The 24,352-nt window shown below is 47.3% G+C and overlaps 2 protein-coding genes across 2 annotated transcripts in view; one reads left to right on the top strand and one right to left on the bottom strand.

Annotated features, from left to right (window-relative positions):
* Positions 1-43: 43 nt before the first annotated feature.
* LOC149460732 (uncharacterized) lies at positions 44-13,176 on the bottom strand. Its single transcript, XM_089679226.1, has 3 exons — positions 13,069-13,176; positions 422-616; positions 44-323 (listed from the first exon to the last, which is right to left on the bottom strand). The coding sequence occupies exons 1-3, from the start codon at positions 13,174-13,176 to the stop codon at positions 171-173; spliced, it is 456 nt and encodes a 151-aa protein (XP_089535352.1). The 3' UTR covers positions 44-170.
* Positions 13,177-13,291: 115 nt separating this feature from the next.
* LOC149460729 (uncharacterized) overlaps positions 13,292-24,352 on the top strand; it is a 106,581-nt gene continuing 95,520 nt past the window's right edge. Inside the window, 1 exon segment of the mRNA XM_089679224.1 lies at positions 13,292-13,349. Coding sequence (XP_089535350.1) covers positions 13,292-13,349 — 58 coding nt within the window.

Raw genomic sequence — 24,352 nt, 5'->3', positions numbered from 1 at the left:
AATTGTGTCTGCAGCACAGAGAAGGAAGACTATCTGAGAGAAATCCAGGAATACAGGACGGGGAACACAGCTCAGGAAAGTGACCAGGGGATTACAGGCTGATATCACCCAGTCCCCGCCCTACTCTGGACCAATCAGTGAGCAGTATGGTGGAGGAATGGATTTAGTGTTCATGACCCACCTGTGCTGATCTCTGTAGGAGTGTCCTCCTCTATAAATGTCCCCGTTATTCCATCCTCCTCCATAGACTGCTGATCATCCCTCACATACGCCTCTTCTTCTTCTGCTTTCACCTCAACTTTTATAGCTATCAGATCTTCACCCTAAACCCACAAAAAATCATCTGTAAAATATAAAGTCACATGGAAAATGCACGAATTGTCTCCATGAGACCAGGCTCTAGATGCTCCATCGTACCAACCTTGTAATGGTGATCTTCCTGTGTGGAATCCTGGGAATACAGAGGATGGGGACATCTCTCTGGTGGGTTCCTGGTATTAGGTGGCTCCATCATATCCTTGTGTCCTTCTGAAAACTCCTCCATCACTCCATACTCCTCATCCTCCTCTTTAAATTCTTCCTTAACAACAATATTATCATCCCCGAGGATTCCACTCTGAAAGATATAATAAAACATTCATTGTAACAAACATGCTGTGTATAAATCACAACTACCAATAATTGTCATCATCTACCTGATGATGGTGAGGGATGGTGTGACCTTCCTGTGTGGAATCCCGGGAATACAGAGGACGGGGACATCTCTCTGGTGGGTTCCCATGACTGGATCCATCTGTAGGAAACACACACACTGACTGAATCCATTGTTTCTATGTGTTTATCAGATGATGGGGGATCTAGGTGGATCCTCCGTACTGCTCTCTCCTTTACAATAAAGTCTCCTCTTACCCGGTGATGTGAGGGGCGGCTGATTGTCCATCATGACGTCCTTGTAGAGATCCTTGTGTCCTTCTAAATACTCCCACTCCTCCATGGAGAAATAGACAGTGACACCCTGACACCTTATAGGAACCTGACACACACAATGATACAGTCACCATCCAGACACATCCCTTGTCTGTTACTGGAGAATGTCCCAGAATTCCCGGCACCGCTCACCTCTCCTGTCAGCAGCTCAGTGATCTCTCTGGTGACTTCTAGAATCTTCTTCTTCTTTCTCTCTTCTATCAGGGAGGGAGGTGGAGGCAATGTGATGTCATATGATCTCCAGACTTCACAGGAGGAAAACTCTACATCTGAACACAAATAGTCACATCAAATGATATTCCCAGAATCCTCCTCACCTCTCCATTCAGGTCTGCATTTTATTAAAGCCCCACTTCAGGCTGAGGTATAATTTCCCCCCACAGGACCCCCACACTACGCAGGGTATAGGCTTGTTGCAGCATTCTGATGTCATTACATACAACGCAGGACCAACAGTCCCACTTTACATGTGAGGATACCAAGGGGCCCCACATCCTTAGAGGAACAAAAAAAGTCAAATGGAGGGACATTGGGGGGAGGAGCTGTGAGGTCAGTGTGATGTCATAGGATTCTCTGACTCTGGATGGAGGGGCATTGGGAGGAGAAGCTATGAGGTCAGTGTGATGTCACAGGATTCTCTGACTCTGGATGGAGGGACATTGGGAGGAGGAGCTGTGAGGTCAGTGTGATGTCATAGGATTCTCTGACTCTGGATGGAGGGGCATTGGGAGGAGGAGCTGTGAGGTCAGTGTGATGTCATAGGACATATAGACTCTGGATGGAAGGACATTTGGATGGGGAGATTTGAGGGGTCCTCTATATGGGGCTCCTGTATAAACCAAATCCTTGTTCCTGGGTGCGTCCTACCTCTCCTAAACTGAAGAGTGAACTTTGACCTTTACCATCCAGAAATCTGTCCGGAATCTGTGGAAGTAAGCTGTCATGTGATCAGGTGACGTGCGGAGGAACGGAGTGTAAATAGCAGACAATTGTCTCCAGAGCCCCTAATGGTGGGGATGGATTTGGCGGCGTGCTGGTGCCAAGTTTCCTAACCCCAGGGTCACTGCAGGTGTGGAGAAAAGCTGTGTAAGAGGATGAGGAGGAGATCCAGGAATCAGGAGAAAGGTCAGGGCAAGCAACAGACGAGCGCATCTAAGAGACCAAGCCGGGGTCACTACACAGAAAATCAATCCAAGGAAACAACAGGCAGGACGAGGAATAGCAAGAAGGAGCTGAGAGACAAATGAGAATATTGCTCAGCCAATGGGAGATGATCTCAGCATGACTTCCATCATGAAGGAGATGAGGGGGAGGGGAGGAAGTCACTGAAGGTGACCATAGATCCATGGAAATTCAGCTGGTTCAGCAGGGATCGCTCACATTTCCATCCATGTGTGGCCACTGCCGGATAAAAGCCACTCCCCCAGCGGCTGCAGCCAATAGCTTCAGTGCTGATCCGTGTATTCTGAGAGTGGAGGAGTCCCTCCATTGTCAGAATACAAGAGTGCAGCGGGGAGGATTCCCCCCATCCACCTCCAATGTGTGGATGGGGGAATCGCTTCAGTTTATTTCTCATTATTATTATTATACAGTATTTATAAAGCGCCAATAGTTCGCTCAGCGCTGTACATTACAAAGGGGGACAGAACATGTGACAGAACAATACCAATACAATGCAAAACATGAGGGGATTGAGGGCCCTGCTCTTTCGAGCTTACAATCTAGGAGGGAGGGGATGGTGGCACAGGAGGAGAAAGCTGTGGGGGATGGGGTGGTAGGAAGAGTAGAGGAGGTCGGCAGGTTAGCAGGGGGTGGGGTAGGCTTCCCTGAAGAGATGGGTTTTCAGGGTGCGCCTAAAGGAGAGGAGAGTAGGTGATAATCTGATGGGTTGGGGCAGGGAGTTCCAGAGGATGGGTGACACCCTGGAGAAGTCCTGGAGGCGGGCATGGGAGGAGGAGACCAGGGAACTAGAGAGAAGGAGGTCTTGTGAGGAGCGGAGTGTGCGTGTTGGGCGGTACTTGGATATTAGGTCAGTGATGTAGTTCGGGGCAGTGTGGTGGACAGCTTTGTACGTCAGTGTTAGGATTTTGAATTGGATCCGTTGCGCAATCGGAAGCCAGTGGAGTGGAGGGATTGGCAGAGGGGGGTGGAGGCCAGTGGAGGGATTGGCAGAGGGGGGTGGTGGAAACGGAGAGGTTGGAAAGGTGAATGAGTCTGGCAGCCGTGTTCAGGATTGACTGAAGCGGGGATAGCCACCAGCGAGGCAGGCCAGTGAGTAGGGAGTTGCAGTAGTCGAGTCGTGATGTGATGAGGGAGTGGATGAGCTGTTTAGTGGTTTCTGGGGTTAGGAACGTGCGGATTTTGGTGATGTTGCGGAGGTGGAGTCTGCATGAGTTTGTTAAAGATTGGCCTTGGGGCTGGAAGGATAGGTTGGAGTCCAGAATGACACTAAGTACTCTGGCCTGTGGGGCGGGTTTGATGGTAGCGTTGTTGGATGTGATGGAGAAGTCAATGGGGGGTGGTGTCCGGGCTGGGGGGGAAGACAAGAAACTCGGTTTTGGAGAGGTTCAGTTTAAGGAAGTGGAGCGACATCCAGTCTGATATGTCGCTCAGTAGGTGTGTGATTCGGGCGGAGACCGACGTGGGGGGTTGAGAGATAGATTTGTGTGTCGTCGGCATAGAGGTGGTAGTTGAAGCCGTGAGAGTGCATGAGTTGGCCAAGGAAGGAAGTGTAGATGGAGAAGAGAAGGGGCCAGAGGACGGAGCCTTGAGGGACCCCAACAGAGAGGGGGAGGTGGTGGCATTATAGGCAACGCTGAAAGAGCGTTGTGACAGGTAGGATGAGAGCCAGGAGAGAGCAGAATCTCTGAGGCCAAGGGAGTGTAGTTTTTTGAGGAGGAGGGGGTGGTCAACTATGTTGAAGGCCGCAGAGAGGTCAAGGAGTAGGAGCACTGAATAGTGGCCATTAGCTTGGGGGTTAGCAGGTCGTTGGAGAGTTTGAGTAAGGCAGTTTCGGTGGAGTGTAGGGGACGGAAACCGGACTGTAGGGGATCGAGGAGGTGGTTGTCATTGAGGTGAGAGCATAGGCGGGTGTAGACGAGGCGCTCGAGGAGTTTAGATGTAAATGGGAGCAGGGAGATGGGTCTGAAGTTGTTCGGATCATTGGGGTCCAGGGAGGGCTTTTTCAGTATGGGGGTGATGTGTGCATGTTTCAGAGGGGAGGGGAAAGTGCCGGAGGAGAGGGAGAGATTAAAGATGTGGGAGAGGGAGAGATTAAAGATGTGGGTGAGGGAGCGTGGGATGGAGGGGGAGGGAGGTTGTAGGAGTTGTGAGGGGATAGGGTCAAGGGGGCAGGTGGTGAGGCGGGCATCAGAGAGGATCTTGGAGACTTCCTCGATGGTAGTAAGGTCAAAGGTGCAGAGTGTTGGGGGAGCTACAGTATGAGGAATGTAGGGTGGGGTGGAAGTGGAGGTCAGAGCAGTGGTGGGGCCGTGGGAGAGGGGTGATGAGGGGGTAGCTGAGTGAGGGAGAACGGGGTTGGAGGGAGTTTGAGCAGCGACGAAGTCCCTGCGGGTTATGTCGAGGGGGAGGGGGGATGAGGGGGTAGCTGTGTGAGAGGGGACGGGTTGAGAGGGCGTGTGAGTTACAGCGATGTCCTTGCGAAATTGTGTCAATCTTGTTGTTGAAGTGATTGGCAATCTCAAGGGCGGTGAGTGAGGTGCTGGGTGGAGGTGGGGGTGGCGAGAGTAGAGAGTTGAAGGTGGAGAAGAGTCGGCGAGGATTGGAGGAGAGGGCCTTGATGAGGGTCAGGAAGTAGGGTTGTTTGGCTGCATGGAGGGAGGAGGTGTAGGTGCGGAAGGCAGATTTGTAGCGGGTGAAGGCTTGTTGGGATTTGGTTTTGCACCATAGCCGCTCCAGGGCATAACTGTGTCGTTTGAGGGTTTTGGTGTGATCAGTCTGCCAGGGCTGGAGCGGTCGGGGTCTGATGTCATGTGGTTAAAGGCGCTAGTGAGTCAAGGGCTGTTGACAGCGCATTGTTGTAGGCAGTCATAGCCAAGTCGGGGCAGGACAGGGGGAGGATGCAGTTGTGGAGTTGATCAGCTGCAGAGTGGAGGGGGGCAGGGTTAAGGTTGCGGATGTTACACGAGAAGGTAATCAGGTTGTGGTCAGAGAGAGGGAAGGGGGTGTTAGTGAGGTTGTGGGGAGCGCAGCGGTTGGAGAAGACAAGGTCCAAGATATTTCCGTTGGAGTGGGTGGTGGATTGTATGCACTGTGCAAGTGCAAAGGAGGAGGTTAAGTGGAGGAGATGGGATGTGTCCGGGTTGTCGAGGTTGACAGGGATGTTGAAATCCCCAAAGATGATGGTAGGTAGCTCAGAGGAGAGGAAGAAGGGTAGCCAGGAGGAAAAGTCATCCAGGAAGCGGACCGTAACCCCCGCAACTTAGTATCTGTCCCCCTGCTCCCTAAAATCTCCCCCCCCCCGTTTTCATGTGCACTCCTGAACGCCCGATCGGTGTGCAACAAGCTTACCGCCATCCACGACCTCTTTGTTTCCCGCTCCCTCAAACTCCTAGCGATCACAGAAACCTGGATCCAGCCCACTGACTCTACCTCCCCTGCAGCACTCTCCTATGGAGGTCTCACCTGGACCCACTCACCCAGACCCAACGGTCGTAAAGGTGGTGGGGTTGGTCTGCTCCTGTCACTGCAGAGCACCTTCCGAGTCCTCCCAAACCCCCCCTCCCTATCCTTCTCTTCTTTCGAGGCCCACTGCGTCCGACTATTCTCTTATCCCGCTGGATGAACGATAAAACTGAACCATGTAGGCCAGCTTTGGGAGAAGGATATATTATCATTAACTCCTCCCCCTGAAGGGGTTAACCTACGTACTACCTCCTCTGCCACAGATCCAACAATGTCTCCACTACCTTGTACCACATGGATCCTCCTGCCTGTTCCTGACATCACTTCCTGTCTGTCTTCCATAGAGACTTCCTGTCTGGGTAGACGTGAGATCCCCACCCTGTGTAGCTCAGAGGAACTGCAGCCCTGAGAAGCATCTGGTAGTGTGACCCCGGCCTTGTGCTGGGTGTGTATGGACTGTAGATCCTTATAGAGGGGTCACCTCCACTCCCACCAAGGGGGACAGAAATATATGACTGCCGGGGGGGGGGTTTTGTCCCCTTTGATTTTGCAGTAAATGTGATTGCATTAGTCCCGTTGATTTCCGTATTTCCATGTAATAAAAGGTGTCACATGATGTCGGGTTCCCCTTTCTCTCCTCCCTGAGTGTGTATTTAGAGGCGGAGCTCCTGCTGGAATGGTGGTCAGAGGAGGCGTCTAGGAGGAAGACTGACAGAACCCGCAGCAGACTTGCAGGAGTGAGCGAGGAGGATCCGGTTCCTTTACCATCGGAGATGAGGAGAGTGTGAAGGATGTTTGTGACTCTGGGAGCTGAAAAGCTGGGAGTCCTATTGGTGTGGTGAGGGGGAAGCACTACTAGGGGGCGCCCTCACCATCCCATGTACAAGAGGTGGAAGAAGGCGTGGCTACACTACAGCTGACACAGTTTGGAGGGCGGAGCACTTTCACACCTTATCAACTTTTCACTGATTGGTGGATTTTTGGAATTAAATAAGTTGATTGAAGTAGATGCAAAGTGGAAGCGGTGGACTTGCAGAGAACACTATACTGAGCACACAATATTGTCTGTCTCCATGGATTTGCACAGGATTTGAGATGATTTCCTATAGCAGCAAATCTGATGAGATGAATGAAGTGGGTGTAAAGTGGAAGCAGTGGATCTGCAGGGAGCAGCATCTCGAGCACAAAGCACTTTATGTTGTGGATGGATTTGCACATGGTTCAGTTTCCTTCATTTATTGATAAACCCCATAAGACCAATGAAGTGGGTGTAAAGTGGAAGCAGTGGATGTGCAGAGAATAGGATTTGGACCCCCGAGCTCTTTATCTCTGAATGTCTCCACATATTTGTAGTGTATTTGTGATGATTTCTGTGCACACACAATAGGACAGCGCTGTGACACATAATGCTCTTCTAGATGACAGGGAATCCTTCCCTTTGTTACAGCAGCAGTCCGCTAGAAGGTTTTTGTAGGTTTGGAGTTGTTACACATAGCGCGGGTTTTATCCATTTATAGTGATGACATCATTGCCCAAATCTGGGGGTCACCAGCCATTTCCACCCTTTACTGTCGGCTGGGGTTATTATTATTATTATACAGGATTTATATGGCACCAACAGTTTGCGCAGCGCTGTACAATATAAGGGGGGCGGTACAATTACAATACATTTCAGTACAGAAGGAATAGGAGGGCCCGGCTCATGGAGCTTACAATCTGAAGGAAGGGGGAGGGGATACAAAAGGTGATTGCTGGGGAGGATGATCTGGTGGAGGTGACTCAAGTATAGTTCTTAGGTGGAGGTGGGGTAGGCTTCCCTGAAGAAGTGAGTTTTCAAAGATTACCTAAAGGCAGACAGGGTGGGGGCTGACCGGACATGCTGTGGTAGGGAGTTCCAGAGGATGGGAGAGGCTCTGGAGAAGTCCTGGAGGCGAGCATGGGAGGAGGTGACGAGGGAAATAGAGAGCAGGTTGTCTTGAGAGGGAGCAGAGCGGGCAATATCTCTGGATGAGGTTGGCAATGTAGCTAGGGGCAGTGTTGTGGATGGCTTTGTATGCTGTGGTTAGCATTTTGAATTTTATATGTTGGGTTAGTGGAGGCCAGTGGAGGGATTGATAGAGAGGGGTGGAGGACAATGAGCAGAGGTCAGTGAAGGAATTGGCAGAGAGGGGAAGCAGTCACTGATCGTTTGGTAAGGTGTATGAGTCTAGCAGCAGTCGCTGATCGGTCGGTAAGGTGTATGAGTCTAGCGGCAGTCTCTGATCGGTTGGTAAGGTGTATGAGTCTAGCAGCAGTCTCTGATTGGTCGGTAAAGTGTATGAGTCTAGCAGCAGTCGCTGATCAGTTGGTAATGTGTATGAGTCTAGTGGCAGTCGCTGATCGGTTGGTATGGTGTATGAGTTTAGCAGCAGTCGCTGATCGGTTGGTAAGGTGTATGAGTCTAGCAGCAGTCTCTGATCTGTTGGTAAGGTGTATGAGTCTAGCAGCAGTCGCTGATCGGTCGGTATGGTGTATGAGTCTAGCAGCAGTCACTGATCGGTTGGTAAGGTGTATGAGTCTAGCAGCAGTCTCTGATCGGTTGGTAAGTTGTATGAGTCTAGGGGCAGTCGCTGATCGGTCGGTAAGGTGTATGAGTCTAGCGGCAGTAGCTGATCAGTTGGGAAGGTGCATGAGTCTAGCAGTGTATGAATCTAGCAGCAGTCGCTGATTGGTTGGTAAGGTGTATGAGTCTAGCGGCAGTGCCTGATCGGTTGGTAAGGTGTATGAGTCTAGCGGCAGTGCCTGATCGGTTGGTAAGGTGTATGAGTCTAGCGGCAGTCGCTGATCGTTGGTAAGGTGTATGAGTCTAGCAGCAGTCGCTGATCGGTTGGTAAGGTGCATGAGTCTAGCGGCAGTCGCTGATCGGTCGGTAAGGTGTATGAGTCTAGCGGCAGTCGCTGATCGGTCGGTAAGGTGTATGAGTCTAGCAGCAGTCGCTGATCATTTGGTAAGGTGTATGAGTCTAGCGGCAGTCGCTGATCGGTTGGTAATGTGTATGAGTCTAGTGGCAGTCGCTGATCGGTTGGTATGGTGTATGAGTCTAGCGGCAGTCACTGATCGGTTGGTAAGGGTATGAGTCTAGCAGCAGTCTCTGATCGGTCGGTAAGTTGTATGAGTCTAGCAGCAGTCGCTGATCAGTTGGTAAGGTGCATGAGTCTAGTGGCAGTCGCTGATCGGTTGGTAAGGTGTATGAGTTTAGCGGTGTATAAATCTAGCAGCAGTCGCTGATCGGTTGGTAAGGGTATGAGTCTAGCGGCAGTCTCTGATTGGTTGGTAAGTTGTATGAGTCAGTGGCAGTTGCTGATCGGTTGGTAAGGTGTATGAGTCTATCGGCAGTCTCTGATTGGTTGGTAAGGTGTATGAGTCTAGCGGCAGTCACTGATCGGTTGGTAAGGTGTATGAGTCTAGCAGCAGTCACTGATCGGTTGGTAAGGTGTATGAGTTTAGCAGCAGTCGCTGATCGGTTGGTAAGGTGTATGAGTCTAGCAGCAGCATTCATAATAGACTGAAGGGGGGATAGCCTGTGTAACGGTAGACCAGTGAGGAGGGAGTTGCAGTAATAGAGGCGGGATATGAAGTGAGTAGAAGTGAGATCCCCACCTTGTGGAGCTCAGAGAGGTCCAAAATCCCTCCCCCGAGCAGTCATATATTTCTGCCCGCAAACACAAATGCTCCTGCGCTTGGGGATGGACTCGATGCTACAACCACATTAAGAATGTCCTGGAACATGCACACCTTGCTGCCCTCAAATGGACCGGGGGAATCCAAATATACTGAATGAGGAAAGAACAAAGAGAGGGCGCACAGGCCTAATGCATTACCATAAAAAATGTTTAATAAGAAATAAAATAGGTGTTGTACTCACAGACGAGAATAAAGTCAAGGCACATCATAAAAGAACAGCTGGGTCAACACCGCGCTGAGTAACAGTCCGCAATGGGGAGTGTAGACATCCAATAGTCTGATGCATTTTGGGTACTTGCCTCTTCCTCCCTCAGAGACCTGTGGAAGAGGCAAGTCCTCGAAATGTGTCAGCCTACTGGATATCTACACTCCCCATTGCGGACTGTTACTCAGCGCGGTGTTGACCCAGCTGTTCTTTTATGATGTGCCTTGACTTTATTCTCGTCTGTGAGTACAACACACTACCAGATTTTTCTCGGGGCTGCAGTTCCTCCGAGCTCCACAAGGTGGGGATCTCACTTCTACCCAGACAGGAAGTCTCTATGCAAGACAGACAGGAAGTGATGTCAGGTACAGACAGGAAGTGATGTCAGGTACAGACAGAAAGTAGAGAGGAGACGGTGGAAGTGGCAGCAGAGGAGGTAATAAGATGTTATTTCCTATTTACACCCTGTGACGGGAGCGACTTTTGGGGATGGGGGGACCTCTGTATCATCTCCCCAAATCATTATGTTTAACCCACCCTGTGCCTGTTAAGGGGTACAGGGTGTGTATGTGAATGTCTGAGTCTTGTGTATAATGTGTGTTCCTTTGTTCTCGGCCACATGGCTGTCCATTGTCTGTTTGCCATGTGCTACCCCCCATGGTGCTGTGTCTTCCTGTCCAGCCAACTATTATGGGATGTACTGTTTGTGTATTGGTGTGGGGGTTGGTCAATGTCCTTTGCCGCATGGCTGCATCCCATTGTTCTGTGTCTTGGTTGGATGGTGAGGGCTGATGATGTGTTTGCTGTCCCTGGTTGTCTTTCCCCACCCTCTGTATAAAACATGTTGTTTGTGTAAAATAAAGTTGAGTTGGCTTCCTGTTTTAGGAAGAGCTGGGCGCTGTCTATTTCCTGAGGGATTTCAAGGCTGTGGTCCGTGGATGGTGTTCGGACAGGGGAAGCTGTGGTATAACGGAAAAACTCAATGCGGTCTGGGTTCCGGTTCCGTTACACACCCATTATCCCCCCCCCCATCATGTTCGTCCTCTTCCTCCATAGTCATGTCCATCCTCTTTCTCCATAGTCGCTGTGATGTCTTTTATCTCCAGCAGATGATGATACACACATATATAGTGTGGGAACCCAGATTTACCCCTTCAGGGGCAGAACATCCCCCACTTCCGGGGCCGGAACATTCTCCTCATTGTGGTGAGGTGGTCTTCTCATAGGAGTGAGCTGAGCTCTCCTGGGTTCGGTTCCAGTGTTGCTCAGTGAATTGGCTGAACTCAAACCTTCCTGAAGTCAGTGGGAGCCAATGCACAATTGTTGGGCTAATAGGCAAGGGGGTGTCAGACAATCACCCTGAGGGACATGTACAATGCAGGAATCCAGTTGGCCGGGAGCAGGGATTTGTTTAATGGTTAAAGTGAAACATTATAAATGTCCAACACCTTTAAATTAAATTTTTTGTGGAGTGTCCTAATCCTGGGGGGGTTTTCTTAATCCAGGGGAGTATCCTAACCCTGGTGGATGTCCTACTCATGGGGGGTTTCCTACTCATGGGGGGTTGTCCTAATCATGGGAGGTGTCCTAATCCTGGCTGCTGCCCTAATCATGGGAGGTGTCCTAATCCTGGCTGCTGCCCTAATCATGGGAGGTGTCCTAATCCTGGGGGTTGTTCTAATCCAGGGAGGTGTCCTTTTCCCCCTGTGAAGGGACATCTCTGTGATGTACAGAAAGTGCTGCAGCAACGCTGACACTTACAAAGGAAATAGTGTTTATCCATTTGCCTGCCAGCAACTTCCTGGTTTTCATGACTGCACGCCGCCCCTTGCTGCTCACGCTGTGGTTGGATACAGCATGAGTTTGTCATCAGGCTTGCAACCAATGATTGTGGCTGTGAACCTGCTGATAACTGTGGCCAACCACAGCACAGAGATCAGGGTGTTAGTGAACACACATGAAGATCTGGCTGCTTCTTCTCCCTGATCTCACTTACCGTTCAGAGCTGAGATCAGGAAGACAATCCATCTAGTCTGGGAGTACAATCAGCACACATACACTTGTTAGGCACACAGTGAACCCCTTGATTGCCTTCCTGATCACCCCCGTCACCCAACCAGAGTCATTAGTACAGTGACAGTGTACAGTATTATCACAGATCTCTGTATTAGTGTCACTAGTGACATCAGTTAGTGTCCCCCCCAGTCAGTGTCAGTTACTGTCAGTCTCTGATTGGCTGCCACATTATCAGTCACATTATAAATCACTGATCACTAGTATAGTGTTTCTCTGGACCAGTATCCTGGTCACGGTCAGAACTATACTAGTGTCCTTGATAGTATGGCGTTCCCATAAATGCAGTGATAGGAGGATCAGCCCTGATCACTGCCAGCACTTGCATTTAGCCCCCCCCAACAAATGCAATGTCGGTATAATTTTTCAGATCACTGCCATCTCTGATACATTGTCTGCAAAAAACAGTGTTATCAACATCTGAGCCTGATCTCTCCTACCACTAGCCAATCATTTTATTTCTAGCACACAAGCAGTCCCTGATTGCTAGCCAGGAGCTCTTTTTCCCATAGTCACCACTAAGTAACTGTAAATTTAGTGTCCAAAAAAAAGGTTCCCTAGGGAGGCGTACAGGATTCCCAGCATGACAGATGAGAGTGAAGGGGAAGCCTCACTATCAGAATCAGGCTCAGATTATGGACCCGTAGAGAGCAGTGACACCCCAGCAGGTAGGTCTGATGATGGTGAAGAGGTCCCTGCTAAGATCAGGGACACCCAACCCCATTCCCAGGTTGCTGAGGTGCTAGAAATGCAGGATTATTCTCATATGCAGCACAGTGACAGTACTAACACTGCACTACCTTTTGGTGGATTGACAAGCACCAGTGGCCTAGTACCTCCTAGCCTTTTATACATCAGCACTGCAGTATTTCATGGTGAAGTGGTGAGTCCCAAGTGCAGTACAAGCTGGCAACATGGCTAGCACTCATAACATTATGCAACTGCATCCACCAAGAATTCAAGCACAGGCCTGTAGAGCCCATGGTGTCCATCTAGAGGTGCCTGCAAACCCTGAATGGCTTCCCCCAGATTCAGCAGCACCCGACATCCCCCATTCACAGCACAGGGTTCAGGTGGAAACAGCAAACTTAACAATGCCCCTTGATTTTTTTAACTGTTTTTCACTGAAGACCTCTACAATTTGATTGTGAACAAAAGCAATATTTATGCCCAACAATACATCTCTGCCAACTCAAATTCAATGTGTGCCAGGCTATTTGAGTTCGGACCTGTCACGGTTTCTGAATTTAAAGCTTTTTTGGGCCTAACCCTTAACATGGCCCTTACAAAGAATGAATTGTGCTCATTGGTCCACAGACCCGATTCATCATATGTCTGTGTTCTCTGCTGCAATGGCCAGGAGAAGATATGAGATATTAATGCATTTCTTGTATTTCATTGTTAATACACTCTGCCATCCTTGGGGTGACACTGACTATGATCAGCTCCACAAAATTCGTCCCCTCATGAACTACCTCTCTGAGAATATTGCAGATGTGTATACACCACAACAAAACATCTGCATAGATGAATCCCTTGTACATTTTACTGGCAGGCTTGTAATCAAGCAATATCTCCCCAGCAAGTGTGCCAGATCCGGGGTCAAAATGTACAAGTTCTGCAAGAGAGCCACAGGCTATACATACCACTTTAGAGTTTATGAGGGAAAAGATAGTCAAGTTGAGCCCCCGATGTCCAGACTACATGGAGAGCAGTGGTAAGATAGTGTGGGACTTGTCACCCTTGTTGAATATGGGGTGTAATTTGTACGTGGACAACCTTTATGTGAGCGTGCCACCTTTTACATATTTGTTCCTTCAAGAAATTGGCTGCTATGGCACCATGCGAACTAATCACAAGGGCTTCCCCCAATGACTTGTTAACACCCCACTTAGAGAGGGGGAAAAATCCTGCTTGTGGAATGAACTACTTGCAGTAACATGGAAGGACAAATGTGATGTATTCATCCTGTCTTCCATTCACCTAGACACAACAGTGCAAATTTACATGGCCTCTGGTGTTGTTAAAGGCCTGTGTATGTCAGTGTCAGAATACACAGATCAATGCTGTAGCTGATTGGTGTTCAAAGCAAACAAGAGTTAACAATAATGCACAGTAACAATATAACATTTCTTTTTACTATTTTTTTTTTAACGTTTTAACTGTTTTTGTAACATAACTTTTCAGAACAATAACCTTTCCACCCTTTGATTTTTGTGTCTCTCAAAATGTGATAGACAGTTTCCTGACTACCTAACATCTTTAGAGACCTGTCCTTTGCTGACTTGTGTGGATCCCTATACTGTGCCATTCTGTACCCTGGAGTTTCTGCCCTTATTCCATGTTTACAACAGACACAACATCATTTTTGGGGTGACTTTTGTGTTGAGGTAGGTGGGAGGACAGAAAAATGCCTCTCATGCAGCCGGCTAACTGCATCTGGAATTGGGCCGTGATAATATTTGGATCTGGATACTAAAAGGCCGTGATGATCTCTTCCTGATATTTAGGAAGGATCCAGTTCTTCCAGTAGCTTTGTAAATAACAAAAGCATTGTATAGAATTGACATAAATATATAGACACTTTCTTGTACCAATGTCTAGCTCTGCGGATGTCTAAAAATGGCTTCATCATTTGGTTGTTGAAGTCTACACCACCCACGTTTTTGGAAAATGGAGAAAAAAATGTATTTTTTATTTTCATCTTTCATTTTTCAAAACCTTGTGACAACAAAATTAGATGTGCAAAATACTCACCATGCCACTGATCAAATACCTTGGAGTGTTTACTTTCCAAAAAGGGGTCATTTGGGGGTTGTGACGGAGGGTAAACGGGTCAGAACACACAAGGCAGACGGCAAACACTTAAAGCTTTATTGGAACAGACAACAGTCACTCAATGGGGAGTAGTGCAGGGAGAGAGAGTCCAAAACACTTGTAATCCAGCCCCGGTGGGCAAAGTTAAAGTCTTTAAAGCAGTTCATTAACAGATAACACCAGGGAAGCATACACTCATGCAAAGCTGATGTGGTAGCCTCAGGCAAAGCTGATGCGGTGGTCTCAGGCAGAGCTGGTGTGGCAGTTTCAGGCAGAGCTGGTGGCGTTGCAGGCAGGGCTGATGTAGCTTCTGGGGTCCCCCTGCTCCAATGGGGCTTAGGCAGAGTCTGGCCACTATCGTCCCGCCGCAGCTGGGATCCCTTAGTGACTGTATGCAGAATGGAACAACAAGAGAGACCAGCACTGGCCTCTTAAACCCCCTGAGCAGGACGAGAGGCGGAGGGGGGTCATTAGCAGGTGACAATGAAGAGAATGGACAGGAATGGAACTACCGTAATTTAATTTGCAGCTGTAAACAGAAAAGACTGGTTGGACAGGCTGGATACTGAAACAGGATAATTGGATTTGCAGCTGTAAACAGTGTAACAGTGGGGGAAATACATTACTACAAAAGTAAGGCACTAATTAGTGGTGTATACACTAATTGAATTTGGGACCTTTTGTGGAGGGTCGAGTTAATTACAGCTAGGGGCCTTTGGCACACAGGAGTAAATACTAATTGGAGGAAGCTCTTCCTATGGTTGGGACCTTTTGTGGAGGGGGCGAGTTAATTACAGCTAGGGGCCTTTGGCACAAAGAAGTGAATACTAATTGGAGGAGGCTTTTCCTATGGCCAGGAGGGATTAGGAACAAGGAATTAATACCTGGGGATTAATAACTGGGCTGGCAGAGAACTCATATCGTGACACTCCGGATCAGTAAGCAGGAATTGATAATTGGCCGCCCCTATACCGTGACAGGGGTGTTTGTACTATCAGGGGATTTTAGAGTCTCCAAAACTGTGATAGGTAGTCAGGACATCCAATGCTTAATTAACACCCTTTGAAAGCCTGTAGGTGCTGATTGGATTTTGGGCCCTGTATGTGGATAGGCTGTACCTGTTATGGGGTGTAATTCCACAACTACTAATGGCATGTGTGAGAAATTTATCTTTAACCATTTAATACCGTGCAATTTTACACCTTCCTGCCCAGGCCATTTTTCAGGTTTCAGCACTCTCACATTTTGAATGACAATTGCGCGGTCATACAACACTGTACCCAAACTAAAATTTTGTCATTTTCTTCACACAACTAGAGCTTTCTTTTGGTGGTATTTAATCACCGCTGGGGTTTTTATTTTTTGCTAAATTAACAAAAAAAGACCAAAAATTTTGAAAAAAAACCACATTTTTCTTTGTTTCTGTTATAAAAGTTTACAAATAAATAATTGTTCTTCATAAATTTAGGCCGAGATGTATTCTGCTACATGTCTTTGGTGAAAATAACCCAAATTAGGATGTATTTTTTAGTTTTTAGGAAAGTTATAGAGTTCACAAACTATGGTATAGATCTGAAAATTGATCAATCCTGAAGTACTGACAGCCAATCTAATTTCTTGAGGTCCAAGAATGTCAGAATAGTACAGATATCCCCAAATGACCCCTTTTTGCAGAGTAGACAGTCCGACGTACTTCATAAGAGGCATAGCGAGTTTTTTGCAGTTGTATTTTTTTGTCATAATTTTTTGGAAAATGAAAAAATGAAAAAAATTATTTTCACTATTTTTTTTTTATATACTGTCACCAGTGCAGTACAGCGTCATCATATAACTGGCATGGCGGTGAACAGGGACACTGACTGGTGACTGTATGAAAAAAAAATATATATATATTTTTTTTTTTATTTTTTTTATTATATTTAATTTTTTATTACATTTTTTTTTTTTTTTTTTAAGATTTTTTTTCATATTTTACTATGACCAAAATAGTACAATGTTACCATAGTAACATTGTACTACTTTGGGGAAGTGATCAGTATTTTTTTTTTTTTTACACAATTTGCTTATAGCAAAGAATTACTTTGCTATAAGCAAGCATTTACCTGAATGAAATCAATTCATTCAGCTTTTTTTTTTTTTTGTGCTTAGCTGTGACATGTGCATGTGATTAGCTGTGACCATTCACAGCTAGGCACTAGTATACAATGGATGGCATCATGAATGAAGCCATCCATTGTATACAACTGTCATGTGACCTGCTGTGATTGGTCACAGCAGGTCACATGGTACCAGCAACGGGAGCCGGTACTCGGATCTGTCATCGGCCGTGTCCGAGGTGCACGGCCGATGACAGATCGCACTGCTGCGCCGCTCTGCACTAGCGCAAATGGCGCATGTGCGGGAGCACGCCAAATGGCGTGCACCCGGAATGCAGATACACATCTGAAGCCGCCAAACGGCCATTGGCCGGGCGGCTAATGGTTAAAGTGACAACTTTGTGTAAAGAAACAAAAAAATTTTTGTCATATCCCAAATACTTGTGGCCAAAATTAACATCTTCCAAGGATTCAACATGCCTCCCAGCAAATACCTCAGACTGTCTACTTTCCAAAAAAGAGGTAATTTTGGATGTTTGTACTGTCCTGGCATTTTAGCAGTAGGAAAATCAGAGCTGCTTAAAAGCTGCGTAGATTCTAGTATATATCCCGTAGTTTGTAGACTCTATAACTTTCACACATAACAATTAATATACACTTACTGGGGATTGTTTTCCAAAGACATGTAGTGGAATACATTTTGGCCTAAATTTACGAAGAAATGAGATTTGGTCAGATATTTTTAATAACCGAAAGTAGAAAATATTGTTTTTTTTTTAAATTTTGGTCTTTTTTCATTTATATGTAGCACTACCCCCTCAAGAGTCGCTGAGTATTTTGGGTTCCCTGTTCACTTCTGAGCCCTGGCTGGTGCACAACCCCTGCTGACACCATTGTAATACCTTGGTCAGGTGTTCCCCCTGGCTATAACACACAATAATCACATAGCATTGAATGAATAGTAAATCAGTCTGTATTAGAGTCAGATTAGCAGCAATATACACATGAAGAATCGACTGATGGGAGAAACTATGAACCGTTCAGGAGAAATAAACAATACTACGTTAAATAGACCAATTTGTCCTCCAGGACTCAGAGTTTAATTGGATCTCTCCTACCGAGAGAACTTTCCCCAAACAAGCAGAAAAGGGGAGATTAGGAATGTTAGGCTCGCTCCCTTGTGGGCTCCCAGTAAACAGAACCAGTGCTTAACTCTCTTGTTTGGACAAGCAGAAAGTCCCATATAAACCCTATCACCCAATGCAGGTGTCAGGAATAGGCTCAGCACAGGTGGTGCTGGGGCTCACCTGCCTTGTGGGCTGCAGTACCAGTGCTGGCCAGCGGGTGCTCTCAGAAGCCAGAATCTCACTCCTGCAATCAAGCCATCACCTGAGGCTGATTGCAGGAGGTGTATTTAAGCAATGGCCAGGCCTGCAGTCAGTGCATTGGTGTTTGTTTCCTCTGAGCCCCTGTACCTGGTCCTGTCGTCTGCCTGCCTGTTTCCCCTGCTTGACTCTGACACTGATCAAACTCCACCTGCACTGACCTCGGCTATTCCTGACCTTTCTCCTGCCTGCTCCGTTTGTACCTTGTCTGCCCGATTGTTCCTGACCCGGCCTGCCTTACCATTCTACCTCTCCAGCCCGTCTGTGTTCCTGAACATACTGACATTGGTTGGAGGTTTGGTTTTGTTGTACTATGCGTTGTATACTCGTGTAGTTCCTAATAAATTATATTCTTATACATCACTCCTGAAGCCTGCGTTTCCCTGTGTCAGTCCACACACCTCTGGTCATACCTGGAGCCCTGACAGCAGGAAAGTCTCTTCTGCTGGCTTTGGTGGAGCTCTTTACGTTGGTGCACAGTGGAGGGGTCATCCCTTTTCTTCATGAGAAAATGTCCCTTCCCTGGTGATGAGGACACAGCAAGCAGAGTTCCCCTTCAATAAAGGCAACAAGCTAGGAGTTTACTTGGGTATGGAGGTTATTCAAACTGAGAAGTGTGGGAGCAGACTTCAGAAGAAGTACCGTATTTTTCGCTCCATAAGACGCACCTGACCATAAGACGCACCTAGGTTTTAGAGGGGAAAAAGAAGAAAAAAAAATATTCTGAACCAATGGACTGCATACACAGTACAGGGGATGACCAGAGACTGCGGACACAGTACAGGAGATGACCAGAGACTGCGGACATAGTACAGGAGATGACCAGAGACTGCAGACATAGTATAGGAGATGACCAGAGACTGCGGACACAGTGCAGGAGATGACCAGAGACTGCAGACAGTACAGGAGATGACCAGAGACTGCGGACACAGTACAGGAGATGACCAGAGACTGCGGACACAGTGCAGGAGATGACAAGAGACTGCGGACACAGTACAGGAGATGACCAGAGACTGCGGACACAGTGCAGGAGATGACCAGAGACTGCGGACACAGTGCAGGAGATGACCAGAGACTGCGGACACAGTGCAGGAGATGACCAGAGACTGCGGACACAGTGCAGGGGATGACCAGAGACTGCGGACACAGTGCAGGGGATGACCAGAGACTGTGGACATAGTACAGGGGATGACCAGAGACTGCAGACATAGTACAGGAGATGACCAGAGACTGCGGACACAGTGCAGGAGATGACCAGAGACTGCGGACACAGTGCAGGGGATGACCAGAGACTGCGGACACAGTACAGGGGATGACCAGAGACTGCGGACACAGTACAGGGGATGACCAGAGACTGCAGACAGTGCAGGGAATGACCAGAGACTGCAGACAGTGCAGGGGATGACCAGAGACTGCAGACAGTGCAGGGGATGACCAGAGACTGCAGACAGTGCAGGGGATGACCAGAGACTGCAGACAGTGCAGGGGATGACCAGAGACTGCAGACAGTGCAGGGGATGACCAGAGACTGCAGACAGTGCAGGGGATGACCAGAGACTGCAGACAGTGCAGGGGATGACCAGAGACTGCTGACCTTTGGGGAGGGAGGGGGAGCGGGTACCTGAATTTGACAGGTACCCGCTCCCACTTCCGCGGAGTTGTCCTTCCTTCCTTCTTCCCGGGCCGGCTTCTGTGACAGCCGGGTGCCCACTGCACATGCGCGAGAAGCGCTGCACTTTGTGAATGGCCCGGTGCCTTCTGGGACCTGTCGTGTCCCAGAAGACACCAGATCATTCACAAAGCGCAGCGCATGCGCAGTGGGCACCCAGCTGTCACAGAAGCCAGCGCAGGAAGACTGTGCAGTGCTGGAGCGAGGAACAGGTAAGGCCCTGCAGGAGAGAACAGCTGAGTGGCCGGCCCGGTATTCTGACATGGTGGCGGCAGAAATACTGGACCGGCCGCTTTATATTCGCTCCATAAGACGCACTGACATTTTCCCCCCTATTTTGGGGGGAAGAAGTGCTTCTTATGGAGCGAAAAATACGGTATGTCCCTTTAGTGTGAGACTTGGCTGGTGGAACTTTGTGTAGAACAGGCCGGAGGTAATATGCTTTTACTTTTATATAGTTCCTGCCAATCAGGCAACAGAATCTATTAGGGCTGATATACTGTGTGTGATACTTCAATGGGCTTCTGGTGTAGATAGGCCGCAGCACTGATTGGGCTACAGAGACTGTGTCTCTATGTGGCAGTCTGCATTGTAAGAATCCTGGACTTAAGTAACCGTCTACAACAACTATGGAATCTGTACCTCCTGGATTGGCACTCTGTTCTCACACGCACCCTGCCTCTCTTCTCCTCTCCTCCTGTGCTTTTCTCCTTTTATACACTCCAGCCCCTTTACTCACTCACTTGGGATCTGTAGTTCTATGTCGGCTGAACTGAATGAAGAAATCCTGCTTGCAGCATACATGTCCCAGCATTCTTGACATTTCTGTACAATTTCCTGTGTCATCTGAACTGCAGAGCACAGCCATCTTGTGGCCATTTAACAATCTGCAATTAGTAACAATGCAGTGTGTTACATACATAAAAAACTCCAGTGGTGATCAAATATCACCAAAAGAAAGCTCCATTTGTGTGAAAAAATGATATAAATTGCATTTGGGTTCAGTGTTGAATGACCGAGCAAATTCCAGTTAAAGTAGTGCAGTGCTAAACAGCAAAAAATAGCATGGCCATAAAGAGGTAATATCTTCTGGAGGTCAAGTGGTTAAACTGTGCGTTAGGATCTTTATTGGTAGAGTAGTAAGGATGTGGAACTCCCTTCCACAGTTGGTGTGTCAGCGGGGAGTGTAGATACATTCACAAACCTTTTAGATGTTTTTCTTAGGGAACACAATGTAAAGGGATATGGAAAAGGATGGTGCCATAGACACGCAGATACACACACTGTGGCTGAACTGGAGGGACGAGTGTCTTTAGTCAACCTTACCGACTATGTAACCATTTATCATTCCTTGTCTCAGATCTAAACTCATCAAAACCAGTTCAGAGACAAAACAAACCCAAGAGAGAAAAAGGGATTTCTGATCCGGCAGACCAAGAGAGTTCTGGGGTCTAAACACTAAACAGTCTAAACTAAACGTGTCCCCGTGGGGGGCGGTAGTTCTTAAGGTATAACTAAAGGCAAAACTTTTTTTTTTTAGTTTTGGAGTAGAGAGGAATTAGAACATCTGTCAGTTTTTATTGCGGTGTGTGCCCCCATTTGTCCCGGTGACCATTATAACCAAGAGTGAAAGAAAGTCCCAAATCTTGGGTTGACATCAGAACACTAATAGAGGGTAAATCGTCCAATGGGGAAACTAGTTCTGGTGAAACTGCAGAATTCCCTCACTTTGGGGGGATTTCCTCTCACTTCTTGTTTTAGGTATGAGACAGGAAGTGAAGAGAAATCTTCCCAATGGGACACAGATGGCAAAAACACCTGACGGATGATACAACCCTCCCTTACTCTATCCAAAATGAAACAAGTGGTTTGTCTTTAGTTACACTTTAAATGTCCATCAACCCTCCTATTCCCCCCTCACATCCACATCCTATTATTGTGTGACCAATACCATCCAAATCATTCTTACTTTCATTTCCCAAAGTTATCCGTCTACAAGGAGACCTGTATAGATCACATGATGGCACCAATGAGGATGGAGGAGGACCGGAGTCACATGACTGAGAAGATACTAAACCTCACCCTGGAGATCATCTACCTGCTGACCGGAGAGGTGAGGAGGATTCTGGGAGGTCACATGACATCACTCTCATCTCTATTAATAAAACACAGACCTGACTGGAGAGGTGAGGAGGATTCTGGGAGGTCACATGACATCACTCTCATCTCTATTAATAAAACACAGACCTGACCGGAGAGGTGAGGAGGATTCTGGGAGTCTAACATGATATTCCTATTGGTTCCTCAATACAGAGATTTCCTCTTCTGATGTCAGGTGATCATATGACCATCACAGTGCCTCCATGTGACTCCCTAAACCCTGAGAGACACAACATGCAGAAGATTCTAGAAGTCACCAAGAAGATGATGGAGCTGCTGACAGGAGAGGTGAGCGGTGCCAGGAATTCTGGGACATTCTCCAGTAACAGACAAGGGATGTGTCTGGATGGTGACTGTATCATTGTGTGTGTCAGGTTCCTATAAGGTGTCAGGGTGTCACTGTCTATTTCTCCATGGAGGAGTGGGAGTATTTAGAAGGACACAAGGATCTCTACAAGGACGTCATGATGGACAATCAGCCGCCCCTCACATCACCGGGTAAGAGGAGACTTTATTGTAAAGGAGAGAGCAGTACGGAGGATCCACCTAGATCCCCCATCATCTGATAAACACATAGAAACAATGGATTCAGTCAGTGTGTGTGTTTCCTACAGATGGATCCAGTCATGGGAACCCACCAGAGAGATGTCCCCGTCCTCTGTATTCCCGGGATTCCACACAGGAAGGTCACACCATCCCTCACCATCATCAGGTAGATGAGGAACAATCACTGATAGTATCATTAGGATCTGTACATTATCTGTATTGTTACCATTGATGTCATTTTTATTATATATTCAGAGTGGAAACCTGAGAGATCCTAAAGTTGAGGTTAAAGAAGAGATAAAAGAGGAGGATGAGGGGATGGAAGAGTCAAACTTTCTAAAGCAACACAAAGATTTGTACCAGGACACCATGGAGGAGTCATCCAGCTACAGGAACCCACCAGAGAGATGTCCCCGTCCTCTGTATTCCCGGGATTCCACACAGGAAGGTCACACCATCCCTCACCATCATCAGGTAGATGATGACAATTATTGGTAGTTGTGATTTATACACAGCATGTTTGTTACAATGAATGTTTTATTATATCTTTCAGAGTGGAATCCTCGGGGATGATAATATTGATGTTAAAGAAGAGTATAAAGAGGAGGATGAGGAGTATGGAGTGATGGAGGAGTTTTCAGAAGGACACAAGGATATGATGGAGCCAACTAATACCAGGAACCCACCAGAGAGATGTCCCCGTCCTCTGTATTCCCGGGATTCCACACAGAAAGGTCACACCATCCCTCATCATTACAAGGTTGGTGGGGTAGAGGTTATAAAAAAAAGACTCATGGGGGTTTATTTACTAAAGCTGGAGTCCAAAATCAGACTCCCTTCTGCATAGAAACCAATCAGCTTCCAGGTTTCATTGCCAAAGCTTCATTGAACAAGTTGAGGTTAGAAGCTGATTGGTTTCTATGCAGAAGGGAGTCTGATTTTGGACTCTCCAGCGTTAATAAATAAACCCCATGGAGACAATGTGTGGATTGTGTGTGTGATGTCATAATAACAAAACTTATATTTTACAGATGATATTTTCTCTCATTTCCTTTATTTAGAGTGGAGATCCAATCGATATAGAATTTGAGGTGAAAGCAGAAGAAGAAGAGGCGTATGTGAGGGATGATCAGCAGTCTATGGAGGAGGATGGAATAACGGGGACATTTATAGAGGAGGACACTCCTACAGAGATCAGCACAGGTGGGTCATGAACACTAAATCCATTCCTCCACCCATACTGCTCACTGATTGGTCCAGAGTAGGGCGGGGACTGGGTGATATCAGCCTGTAATCCCCTGGTCACTTTCCTGAGCTGTGTTCCCCGTCCTGTATTCCTGGATTTCTCTCGGATAATCTTCCTTCTCTGTGCTGCAGACACAATTTATGTATCTAGACTGGATTTATGGAGATTCTGGGGCTCAGCTGGCAGAAAAATGTAAATGTTCACAATAGGTGTTGATTGACCTGGGACATGTGTATTGGGTCTTCTAACCCTTATCCTGGGGCTAACAGGATCTCTTAAAGAACAATTCTCCCAGGATTACTTTCTCTGTTGACTGCTGGCTGTGCCGGGTGGAGGGATATGTCTGTATAGTCTCAGACCCAAGTCACTGAGTGCAGTCTCAGGAGATGGGAGGCAGCGGTGTGGGACCTCTGCAACTTGTCTACAGTAAACATTTAATCTTCCACTGATTACTGAATACCAATATTATGAGTCCTTATCTTTATATAATTTATATTGCACATTACATACTCCTGACCTCTGCACTATATATTCTATGTTGTACATTACATACTCCTGACCCCTGCACTATATACTCTATGTTGTACATTACATACTCCTGACCCCTGCACTATATACTCTATGTTGTACATTACATACTCCTGACCCCTGCACTATATACTCTATGTTGTACATTACATACTCCTGACCCCTGCACTATATACTCTATGTTGTACATTACATACTCCTGACCCCTGCGCTATATACTTTGTTGTACATTACATACTCCTGCACTATATACTCTATGTTGTACATTACATA

Source organism: Staurois parvus, unplaced genomic scaffold, assembly GCF_062004578.1.
Source record: "Staurois parvus isolate SC_StPar_1 unplaced genomic scaffold, SC_StPar_1.0 ptg000221l, whole genome shotgun sequence".
In the NCBI taxonomy this organism is placed as follows: Eukaryota; Metazoa; Chordata; class Amphibia; order Anura; family Ranidae; genus Staurois; species Staurois parvus.
Note: the sequence above shows the minus strand (reverse complement) of the source record. Positions and strands in the feature narration are given on the sequence as shown.

Coding starts and splice junctions, on each gene's coding strand:
- LOC149460732 (XM_089679226.1), bottom strand. CDS start 13,176: ATGTACAAGGGATTCATCTATGCAGATGTTTTGTTGTGGTGTATACAC. Junction 617..13,068: donor ATTTTGTGGAGCTGATCATA/GTCAGTGTCACC, acceptor TATATCTTTCAG/AGTGGAATCCTCGGGGATGA. Junction 324..421: donor AGGAAGATCACCATTACAAG/GTTGGTACGATG, acceptor TTGTGGGTTTAG/GGTGAAGATCTGATAGCTAT.